This window comes from Mya arenaria, chromosome 13, assembly GCF_026914265.1.
Source record: "Mya arenaria isolate MELC-2E11 chromosome 13, ASM2691426v1".
NCBI classification, from domain to species: Eukaryota; Metazoa; Mollusca; class Bivalvia; order Myida; family Myidae; genus Mya; species Mya arenaria.
The window spans coordinates 4,470,254-4,482,739 of NC_069134.1; the positions used below are offsets into that span (position 1 = coordinate 4,470,254).

The window sequence follows — 12,486 nt, forward strand, 5'->3', positions numbered from 1 at the left end:
ACACAAAACGTTTACATCACTAAAACATAATGGGACTTTAACTATATCTGTATTAAAACATAGACAATATTTACATTTTTATATAAAAAGAAGCTTTCTTGTAAGAAAGTGAGGTATTCATTTTGGATCTCATGAAAATTACTACTATAGACAATAAAGGTAGTTTAAAATATTGTATTTTCACTGCACGGAGAATATCATATTTTCACTGCAGTCATTTCACTAATCAAACTTCATGTACTTCATGTATGTTTCCCATGTTTTTCCTGATTTGTCATAATATTTTAGTGTGCCACAAAACATGGTCTTCGTTAACTGATTTCTTTGCCATTGTATTATCATTTATCAACGGCTAGTTGTTGACTTGCTTAGCTGCAGAAATATTACGATTTGATGTATTTTAAGACATTATAAATAGTATTAATTCATTTTACAGTGTATCGATATTTTGTGTTATGAATCGTACTTTTATTTTTAGTTCAAAAAGAATACGACTATTATGAGTATGGAAGTGACATATTTGAAGACTTTGATGAGGTATGTGATTCCTTTCCATTCACGGTTTTTTTTCTTTTTTCATGAAAACGTGCTGAATAGACATTTTACCATTTCACATCATTCCGTTAATTTAGGAACATTATTAAAGGCGTGCAAATAAGCCTCATCGGTAGGAAACGATTCATAATCAAACCGACGAATTAAACGGTTCTCAGTACCTTAACGTTTTCATTAAGACTGATATTCACGAATGCATTTTTATTTTTTTACAAAATCTACCCCGTTTTACAGTCCGATTGATCCAGTTCAGATTTAGAGTAGTTTGAATTGATACACTATTCAAGTAAACATATTTTGTAATAAAAGATGTCGTTCACAGACTTCACTTCATAAACATGACATAAACAAGATACATAATACAGGATACACTAATCTTTATATAATGCCGGGTATATGATATTAACAAGAAACATGAGCTCAGTGAGTTGATTTCCGTTTTTTATAACATAACAAAGATAAGATAACATAAAAAACATAACAAAAACTGGTGAACTGGAAATAAAAGCATATAGTCTTATATAAGTTACATATTAAAAAAGTATTAACAAAGTCGTTTCTTATTATATTCATGCAGACAAACAGTTATTTTCCCTTAAATATTTTTTTCTATGCCGAGTTCACTTGCCCATTGTGAGAAGACTAAATGCCGAGCTAAATGTCGCAAAATCGTCTCCAAAAACCTGCCTTTTTGTTACTATGTATATAGTTATATACGTTTAAGTATTATAGTAATGAACGTTATTATTTCTTATGAAACAGAGTTTTAATACTGCCCTTATAATGTAGAAGGTACATAATCAAATCAGTAGTTCGTGTTTGGCGTACCATCATTGAATGAAACATACTCGTTTTGTACAAAATATTTAATTTAACTATGATCATTGAATCTAGTGGAATTATAACAGATAAAAGAATATGAAGTAGAGGAATACCAACGCATACTGACGGAATCGGGGTACACGGCTCTTCGTGAACAATTAGAAGAAACAATCAATGGGTGGAAAAAAAATCGAAATCAACATTGCTGTAACAGGTCAATCAGGCTCCGCCACATCGTCGTTTATCAACTGTATCAGAGGGTTAATGGCTGACGATCCTGGGGCAGCTGCTGTTGACGCGGTTGAAACGACTATGAAACCCACAGCTTACCCACACCCTGACAATCCAAATCTTCAGGTTTGGGATTTGCCTGGAGTAGGAACGTCAACCTTCACAAAGGAGAACTACCTGCAGAAAGTCAATTTAAATAGGTTTGACTTTGTTTTGCTCCTGTCGTTTTCGCGATTTACGGAAAATGACGTTTGGCTAGCAAACGAAATTCGTAGGTTAAAGCCAAAATATAACTTGTTTTTTATACGAACAAAGATCGACGATGATGTCCGCTCCGCACAAAGGTCACGCCGCAAACCTCAGACCTCCGAAGGTCGGCAAGAATTGCTAAAGAAAGTCAGAGCAATATAAAAGAAAATTTGGAGAAATGCATGATATCGAACGCAAATATATATCTGGTAGACAACAATGACTCAACAGCTTTCGATTTTGGTTCAGTTGTCTTACAATTGATCGAAAAAGTGTCCTCTATTAAAAGAGAAGCAATGCTCATGTCTCTGTCTGGTATCGTAAACGAAGTTGTTCAAAAGAAGCTCGCTATTTTGAAACGTAGAATAAACTCTGTTTCTAAAACAGCGGCAGTGGTGGCAGTCTATGCTATAAATGTGGTCAAAAGGTGTCCGTCGGAAATAGACGTGCTGCTAAACGAATGCAGATTTTATCGTTTGCAACTAGGAATTGTTTTGGAATCGCTACAAGTCATCGCCAACAGTCTTGGCATTGATAATGAAGAGATGTTGTTCAAGTTGAAAATGGTATCATTCAAACACGTATTAGACAAGGATAGTTTTGCCCTGTATTACAAAGAATTTAGAGAGTTAGAATCAAGCATATTGCATTCAATACCACTCATTGGAAACATTTTTAAGGCCCGAGCTTACCACAGGAAATGCGCTGTCTTTCTGAAAACATTCCTAGATTTGTGTGCAGAAGAAACGCGTGACCTACAGAAACACCTGGCCATTACTTTAGAGGGAAACGATACGAACTTGAGAGGGTAGACAGGAAAGCCAAACGTCATTTTCCTTGAATCTGTCGAATGTAAATATACTTTTAGCTTGAATAATTTTGTGTGAATTGATTTCTTACAATTTATTTCTTATCTATTTCTGTAAATGATATTTGTGTTGTAAACATGAAGTTTAAATAGGTTTGTGAATGTTTTATTGTGATATTGAAAATGACTACGAAACCAACAGCTTGCGTACACCCTAACAATCCAAATCTAAAAAGAAGTGATTTGTCTGGAGTAGAAGCGTTAAACTATATACAGGAGATCTACCTGCAGGATGTCAATTTAAGACGGGTTTAATTTGTTTTGCTACTGTCGTCTTTGCAATTGAAGGGAGAGTGACATTTTTCTCGCAAAATAAATTCTAAGGATGAACCCAAATTTTAACTTATTTTTTGAACGACAAATGTTCGATAAGTTGTTTCTCGCAAAACAAATTCTTAGGTTGAAGCCAAATTTTAACTGATTTTTGAACGATAAAAAGTTCGATAAGTTGTTTCTCGCAAAAAAAAACATAAGACGATGATCTTCGCTCAACCCAAAAGACACGACTCAAATATATATCTGATTGACAACAATGGCTCTTCAGCTTATGGTGTTCTCGAAACTAATACAACAGGTTTCCACTCTTAGAAGGCAAGCAATGATCATGTCACTGTATGGTGTCAGAAATGAAGTTAAATAAGCATGGTTTTCTAAAACCGCGGCAGTGGCGGCAGTTGTTGCAAATCCACACACAAACAAGTATCTGGCAGAAACAGACTTATTGCTAGGGCAGATTTAATCGTTCACAGTCAGGACCCAATTTAGATTTGCTTCAAGTCTTCAAATTGGTCAAGTTGTCAATGCTATCATTTAGATATGTAGATTTCGAGGATAGGTTTACCAAGTATTATACGGTGTTTAGAGCAGTTGAACAAAGTATATGACATGCACTGCCACTTTTTGGATACATATTCAAGGCCAAAGCTTACTAGAAGAAAAACGCTTTTTTCTGAAAACAATTTTTGACGCGTGTTCAAAAAACACATGACCTACAGATGCTCATGACCATGGTTTTAGAGTGATCCGATTTTTGGAGTCTGAACAGGAGAGCCAAACGTTGTTTTCTGTAACCAGTCGAACTTCTGCTTTATACTCTGTTTAAAAACATATTTTTGTGAATTATGTTTTACAAATTCTTAATTCAGATGAGTAAATGACATTTGTTATGTTTGTGAATGTTTTTATTGTAAGAAGTGTATTTTATTGATTGTTGTCATGGTTGCCGAGTTTGTCCCTTCTGTTTTTATTGCATACTGAATAGGTTACTTTTACCATTTGCGGTAAATAAAATGAATACTTTCTTACACCGAATAAAAGTCAACCGTTAGGATTTCGTCCGTCTGAACACCATCTCTTTTTATCAAATCGATGGTCTTCATGAGTTATAGGTTTTGGTTGGAAAAGCACGAAGTCAGATCAAACCTTACCCCTTGCAGTCAAATAATAAATAATTTTCGGAACACTTTTGGCGTTTAATATATCTTGTCTTGTTTTGATATCGAATACTGTTTTGTCAATTTGGTATGCATGACTGAGAGCAAAACTTTTCCATTCAAAATAAAATTTACTGTATATTTATTTATATTTTCTGTTTGTGATAGGATGTTGTGCCATTACCGGTTGTGTATTTCTGAAAAGTTGATTAAATGTTTATAAAGTTTCTTATCTATTTCCTTTGAATGTATTTAATTTGATTTGTTAATATCTGTTATGAGATGTATGCATATGTTAAAGCAGTATTGTGACTCGAATATTCGAATGTATTCAAAATATTTTGTAGAATTTCATGTACAAGTTACGAAATGTTTGCCAATAAAGCAATTAGTAATCATATTGTTGAAATATTATTCGGACCTTGTCATCTTGTCATCAGGTATGTCATATGAATTTATTGTTTTGTGTTAATATGAAACATGTTTACAGTTTTTGTTTCAAGGACGCTGAAGAAAAAGTTCGTCTGTCGGACTAAGTCGTTCATTCGTCCATGTTCCCAGATAATTGATTTGCTAAAACTTTCCTTTATCTTATTGACCCGTACATAGTTTAGAGTTTAATTTTTGTTCTTAACCGCACAAGAAGTCTACATCTCATAATAATTTGAACTAAGTCATACTTACATCAAATGGTCCAGTGTTATGTGCATTATATATTTGTAGCAATGTGTTAAAACTATGCAAGATTTAATAAGCATTTTGTTGTATATGTGTATGAGATAAAACAAGCTTATCAATGTTTCTGCTTTTTTTCCTCTTTCTGTGGTCATCTTATCAACATACGTATGAAACGATCTCTTTTTTTTTTCGAATTAAAAATTGTGAGAAGTCATTAAATATATTTTGAAACTAGTGCTTTATTGGCCAGTTTTGGCAAATTGTGTTTGATTTGGTAAATAAATAATTTAATTTAATTGTGAAACACATTAAATATGTTATTAACTTCTTGATTTGCAGTAAACCACAGTTCTTAGTGTTTATGATATCCAACGAAGTTCACCAATGTGCCAGCAAACATAAAGTTTGGTTGAATTTGACTGCATAGGGTACAAATCATAAATTCCTTCTGCAGAGGATAACAATATACAAACCATTGTTTAGACTTTGAAACACTTAGGAACCTACACCTTATGGTAAGTAATGGCTTACGGTAAGTTTTGAAAGCAGTGCACTAGTCGTGACGTTTACAACGGCATGCACTAGGGTGAAGAAGTTTACCACAGCCGTGTAAAAAGGTTGACTGTTACCTAAAAGTTATTTTTCTTTTAATTATTGTGCCAAATCGTTAAACCTTTTTGCAATCATAATTGAACTTTTAAAGGTAAATAGCGTTGTTATTTTATATTAAAGAAACATATTAAGGACTGAAATACTTTAATAAAGGCTTTTATGATTTGATATAAATCGCTATATTGTTTGTTTAACTTTTAATAAGACTTTTGCATAGTAGGTAATTTATATTGAAATGCATAGTGAATCTCGCAAGCCAGAATCATCTTTGATAGTTATTAATTTAAGTATAATTTTGACTAATCAGAATGCTGATCGCGACCAATAAAAGTTATTGGTTTTCAACCAATCGACGCTAAGTTTAAATGACCACTGAAAGCACCGCATTGCTCGAACGCTTTGCGCGGCGTATATAGCGCCGAGTATTGTCATTCTAGATGCAGTAACCAACCAGCGAACGAAAGAATTTGTATATTTATCAACTTGAACTTTGTAGTTGTTCATCTTAAATATTAGCTATCTTTACTGAAACGGGTTTTTGTTGAGAGATACGATAGGGTATTTTAACCTTCAATTATATGCTCTTGCTGGAAAGCTCAGTTATCCCGTGAGGCATAGTAAGTTGCAATTTCTACGCTCTTTCAGTGAAGATCTGCTTTCCCGTTTGACGTAGTCGGAGCGTACTTAGAGCTAGCGTGCTAGCAGTAGTTAAGAGAGTAAGTGAACCTTCCTGTTCTTACCAAGAAAGCTCGGCTATCTGGTAGTGCATAATTGTTAAAGTGTTCTAAATTGTTATGATACTACTCTGTGTTTCATCAAAGAAAGCCCAACTATCTGTTAACTCACAGAGATCATTTTCATCACAGTAGATTTGGAAAATTGTGTAATTCATTGTTAATAAATCGATCAAAGGCAAGAAGCCACAAGGAAAATTAGCTATACAAAACTTTTTCCATGATTGTTTTGTGATTTTTTATTTGAAGCCCAATCAAAATCATTTGTATACAATCAAAAGGTTAAGTTACCTTGAGGAAAATTATTATTTAGTTCCATATTTTGTCATTATTAGTAAGTTTTGCCATTCGTATAATAAAATGGTGTACATCCGCTCGGTATACTCCGCACACGTTACACTAGTTTCAGAATGTTTCGAAAATATAATGTATTAATGCCTTAATTAATTTAACGGGCTTCTCGGCATTTCGTTACATTAAATTGGATACGCTCAATATTTGAGTAAAACGACATGAGAAAAAAGAAGAAAGTAAGTTTGTAAGCAAGATTTATAAATATCAGATCATAGAATATATTATCGTTCTTGTCAATTTTTCAAAATCTGAGAAACCTTGTTAAAATGAGCAATACTATTTTTGAAATAAAACAGACGTTTTGAGAACAATCACAATTACAATCAAAGGTCTATTTAGTACACTTCAAGTTCGTAGTTTTCTCATACGGAGTTACTTTTTATTTCTTGAAAGTCTTCAATACAGAACACCGCAGCGTTTGAAAACCGAGTGTGGCACAAAACACCCTTTTTTCCAACGCCAACACACATGAGAGGCCAGAAACGCACAAAGTGAGAACTAAGAATACTCACTTTATAAGCGATGGACACTTCTGTCCCATCTATCTAAAAAAATAACAAACGTTTCATTTCGGACTAATCTTCAGCCTTCCAAAGTCAATTAAATTATGGAATAGAAAAGTGCGCATATTACTGTATAATTACTATAAATAGGTGGGGTACGTTTAAGTCGATAATGTATGCAACCTAGTTTTAGCAAAATTTCATCGCATCAGACTGAATAACTACTGTGAATCATTTTATGTGATCTAAGTCTTAAATGTTGAATACTTTGTAACTCATAATAATATCATTTCTTTGAAAGAATCCGTCTTTAATGTAAGATATACAATCATCTGGTTTACCTCAAGTATAAACAATAACTTGAGAAAAATCAAACCATAAACTTATTTTTAAGTAAATCGTTAACCCTTTGAATAAATGAAAATCTGTAGCGTTGTTTAGGACTAAAACAGCATGGGAATTTATAGTAAAACAATCGTAAGGCGGTTACATTACACTTATTATACCGAAAGCTTAATTCGTCACACTACGGCTTGATATATGGCTGAACACTTTCCATTTCAGTATGCGTTTTAATTGACCTAAAACAATGTGATCGGAACTAAAGTTATACGCGGTAGGTTAAAACTCAAAATCTCTACGCAGATTTTAAAATTTCGGTTACTTGTAGTGTTTAATTTGTTTCAGGAAAATTTAGGTGGACAGTATGGTTTTGCGATATGATCTTTAATAAAATTATCAGTTTAAAAACCTCAAATAACTAATTATGTTCTGGTTTTGTAACACATAGTTTCACTTTTTTGTAACGATAACGATTCAACAGAGTGAATTGGAGTTCATCTTTTAATGTATTTAAAGACCAGAGAGTGAGAAACGTTCAAGGTAAACATCTCGGGGAATGTCTGGTAAGAAATGCAAAAGAAATGGCGAGTGTGGAATGATGCGTCCCAAATAAGTGTGTACGAAAGGTTCAGGTTACGAAACGAGCAAGTAAAGACTTTTACGCTCAAAATCAACCTAAAATCATTGCCAGTTTATTATTTGGTACGTACACGTGGGTTTACATTAGTTTTTTTAACAATTCTGCTCATGAATACTTGTCGTCAAACCAGCCTCTGACCTTGACATTCACTGCAATATTATCGTAAAAACTCACCTTAGCACAGAATCACACTGCGCTTTTGAACCATCACACGATTTCTGAAAATACCTTAAATTAAACTGAAGCCTACCATCACCAAAATGGTTCAGGAATGTCATCCCCCCCCCATCAACATCAAACAAAATAACACTGTCAGTTATTGTATAGTCTATGGGTACGAATTACAACACCATTATGCTCATTTGTTACAAATGAAACAGTAAAAGAAGTGACCGAGGCAATTTCGTTGCTGGACAATCACGACGAGAACGAATCCACGGAATGTATGTCTTACTCTGACGTTTGATTTTTGCTTTGTAGAAGTGTGAAATAATCCCAACATTAACTGTTTTTCAACTCGCGTACTAGAACACACATGGAAGAGAAAAAAATCCCGCATTTTTGAGTTTTGATAATTTGGAGAATTTTATTTTCGCTGTTCAAAAACCTTCAAAAAACAAATTTTAATTAATCTGATTTTCATTGATGTTGGCAGATATTAAAACTTAAAAGAATGTCTATACGTAATGATTTAAGTCGTTGCTCGTTGACGGTCATCACTAATTCAATGATTAACAGCAGCCATTTAATTTTACATCTAGCTGCATCGAAATTAAACAGAATGTTTATCTATTAGGTCGAAATGTAGGTCAAATGATTAAAACACCCTATTACACTCTCTTTGGAGTCTTGCTTATTTAGCCGAGTAAAAGCTGGTGCAAAAGAGAAGGGGTTGAACCAAATGCCTTATTACCGTGGATGAATAAAATATTATACCTAATAGATAAGAAAATAGAGTTTTTCAACAATAATCCGTTGGCACTTCCCCCAAAGTCTATTTCGATAACTCCAAAGTTGATAATAGATATCAAATCCCTACATAAAAAAACTTGTATTTGTACCAGCTGATAAAGCAGCTAATAATATAATCATAGTTTGACGTTTATATTATGTAAATACTATAATTGGAGAGTTACAATCTTCCAGAACTTACAACTCTAGCCAACTCGATGAAGAAAGTGTTATTAAAAATCATATTGATTATAATGCTAAATTTCAAGATCTTTTGAATGATGATCATAAAAACATTCCTACAATACACTGGTTGCCTAAGATGCATAAAAATCCGTATAAATCACGATTTAATGTTAATTCTATTTCTTGCTCTAGTAAACAAGTACATCCTGCTTAACTACTATAAAGTTTCATGTGAAAAAATACTGTAGTAATGTTTATGAGAATTCTGGAATTAATCCCTTTTGGTCTATTAATAATTCTTTAGATTTAGTTAATGATTTTGAAAATAGACGGTATAAAGTCTCAGAACTTAATACTTATGACTTTTCAACGCTTTATACATCCATTCCACAATTTTAAGTTACGAACAAATTGACTCCTCTTATCGAAAAAACGTTTTCGAGGGAGAAAACTACTTACATGGCAGTTAATGTTAAATAGGCTTTTTTTACTAATGATCGATCAGATAAATATATCTATTGGACATGCACAGATGTCATTGAAGTTTTAAATTTTGTACTCAATAATTATTTTCTTAAATTTGGTAAATGTTTATATAAGCAAACTATTGGAATTCCAATGGAAGCCAATTATGCACCTTTACTTGCAGACATCTTTTTATGCTGCTATGAAAGTGAATTTATGTTAAATTTATTTAAGTCTGGAGATCTAGCTCTTGTTGATAAGTTTAATAGCACGTTTAGATATATTGATGATATTCTAAGTTTAGATAATCCTGTGTTTACAGATAACATTCATTCGATATACCCTTCACAATTGCAACTTAATAAATCTAATACATCCGTTTAAAAAGCATCCTATTTAGATTTGCAACTTGAAGTAAAAGAATATATATTGAGCATCAATCTTTATGATAAACGTGATGATTTTAACTTTAAAATAATTAATTACCCTTCTTTAGATGGTGATGTTCCTATTTCACCATCGTATGGTGATTTTATTGCACAGTTAATACGATTTGCTAGAATATGTACAGATGTAAAAATCAGCTCTCGCAGTAAACTTATGACGCAAAAACTTCTAAAACAGGGTTTCCGATATTTAAAATTAAGGAAAACTTTCTCTAAATTTGTTAATAGTCATTATAATCTCATATCAAAGTACAATAGTAGTCTTAAATTGCTCATTGCTGATAGTATAGCTCATCCCGATTTTTATTGTGATGTTTTAAAGAAAATTCGTAAAATTAAAATGTTTCCAGCAGGTAGTTGGACAGATAGACTTAATGAATTACTTGGATTTTATTTAAACCGTGGATATAAAGGCAGTATTTTGAAGAGCACTTGCCTTCTTGTTTTTGTAGATGAATACCTGAAACAAAATATTGGGTTGAATATAGCATCCTTTCATAACGAAACTTTCAGTACTTTGATTTTTATGAAGAATTTGCTAATTCATGTTATCTTTAAAACCTTTTTTGGCGGACACGTGATGACTGACTCCGAGTGTTTTGGCTGTGGCTTAAATTCCCAATCGGAACTCCTCGGCTAGTATCAAGATATGGCCTCGGATATAATACGGGTCGTAAGAAAATAGTCCATCATGGCCGACCAAGAAGGTGTTCAAACAATCAAGAGATATGTTAGTCCAAAGACAGAATGAGGAGCGAACTTTTACCACTTATTTGTGTGTAAGTGTTATTTTTATACTTATTGTATTTTAATAAAATATAAAAATAGTTTTAAAAGAGCCCTAATGAGAAACTAATTGGAAATGTCATTACTTCTTAGTGGGTGGGGTAAAGTCTTCTTTCATTTGACAGATTCTAATATAGTAAATAACAATTTTGAAGCTCCAGTGATCAGTGGCAAAAATTAAGAAAAGAAATACTCTATTTGATTTTTTTCAAGTAACAAATAAGTCTGAATCTGACTTACATGTAACTTAGATCGATAATAGGTTAGATTTTCTTTCTCAGTGTATTTATCTCATACATTTCATATCATTAACTTTATTTTTTTATAATTAAAATTAACATTCTTTTAACCAAGGATGTATGGTTTATATGTCCGTGAGTGTTGGTATTGAACAACTTAATGTAATGGCACAATTGAATGTCTCGGCCCTGTTCACTAATATAGTTCTCTAAATAAATTAGATCTTCATTCTATTGGTTTAACAAAATGAGTTTGAACGCATAAACCAGCACACATTTCTTTCAAGACTAAATTCTATGATATCCACCAGTGGTGGTGATGCAGAAACATTAAAAAATGCTGACATTTTTACTGTGCCAATGAAATGCAGACATTTAAATTTTAATCTTATTGTCATTTTCAGAGAAGAGTATGGTACCAGGGGTGCAGCTGACTCTGATTCCCGGCTTGTTCTAATGAAAAAAGGCAGATGAGGTAATGGATGTGCTATTTTCGAAATTCGGACAATAATTTAACAGTCAAGTATCCTATTGGTTTAAGCCCCAAAAGTACCTGCATGTTTGTACAATTAACCAACAAGGATTGACAGTATTAAAATATCAACATTGTAGATGAATTAAAACATGATAACATTTTCATTTCATATTTTTTAATTTACCAGTAGTCCAGAGCTAAAAGCTGCTCTCTCACAGATTGACAGTTCTTCTTGGTCATTCTTCAAAGGCCCAAAGGAGTAATTAAAATTAAATTTACACATATAATTAATTATATGGCTTAAAGCAATAGCAAAAAAATATTTTCCAAACAATTGAAATCTGTTCTATTATGTGTGATCTTATATGACTAGTTGTGGGAATTTTTACCAAATTTTCAAACTTGTATATGAAAGACTGTGATCTGATATTATGTCAGCAGTCTAATATCACTGGTTTCCATACATTTGCACAATAATTGCCAATTGGCTCGTTTAAAGACAAAAATAAAAAAAGGTGTCAGAACAGTAAAACTGTGAGGATGCAGCTTTAAATTGGTGTTGCACTTAATGTTTTGTGAATACTTTTCTGTTGTTGTACAGGCTTTTAAAATAATTGATCTGAAAATATAATTCCTATTATTGTTGTATTTTCTGTTTTCTATTTCAGGCACTGGAATCCGAATGTAATCAAAAATGCCATTATATCAGGATTGACCTGCAATACATGGAAATCATCTAACACAACTGCAACGCCTACTTTGGAAAAATGAGTGCAAGATGGAAACAAAGCTTTCAGTGGAACATCTTGTCATCTCAAATATTTGATGACTTACATACTGATGTGAAGTTGAAGATAAAACTCATCTGTTGGTCCGTGATTATTAAATAAATCCGAACATATATTTTAAAAGGGTAA

General features: G+C 32.6%; 1 protein-coding gene and 1 long non-coding RNA gene across 2 annotated transcripts; both read left to right on the forward strand.

Moving 5' to 3' along the window:
• Positions 1–1,551: 1,551 nt before the first annotated feature.
• On the forward strand, positions 1,552–2,019 carry LOC128213805 (T-cell-specific guanine nucleotide triphosphate-binding protein 2-like). Its single transcript, XM_052919861.1, has one exon. It carries the CDS (start codon positions 1,552–1,554, stop codon positions 2,017–2,019), a length of 468 nt encoding a protein of 155 aa, XP_052775821.1.
• Positions 2,020–10,723: 8,704 nt separating this feature from the next.
• LOC128214131 (uncharacterized) lies at positions 10,724–12,270 on the forward strand. Its single transcript, XR_008257873.1, has 3 exons — positions 10,724–10,848; positions 11,499–11,569; positions 12,238–12,270. It is a non-coding gene; the product is annotated as an uncharacterized LOC128214131 (long non-coding RNA).
• Positions 12,271–12,486: the final 216 nt, after the last annotated feature.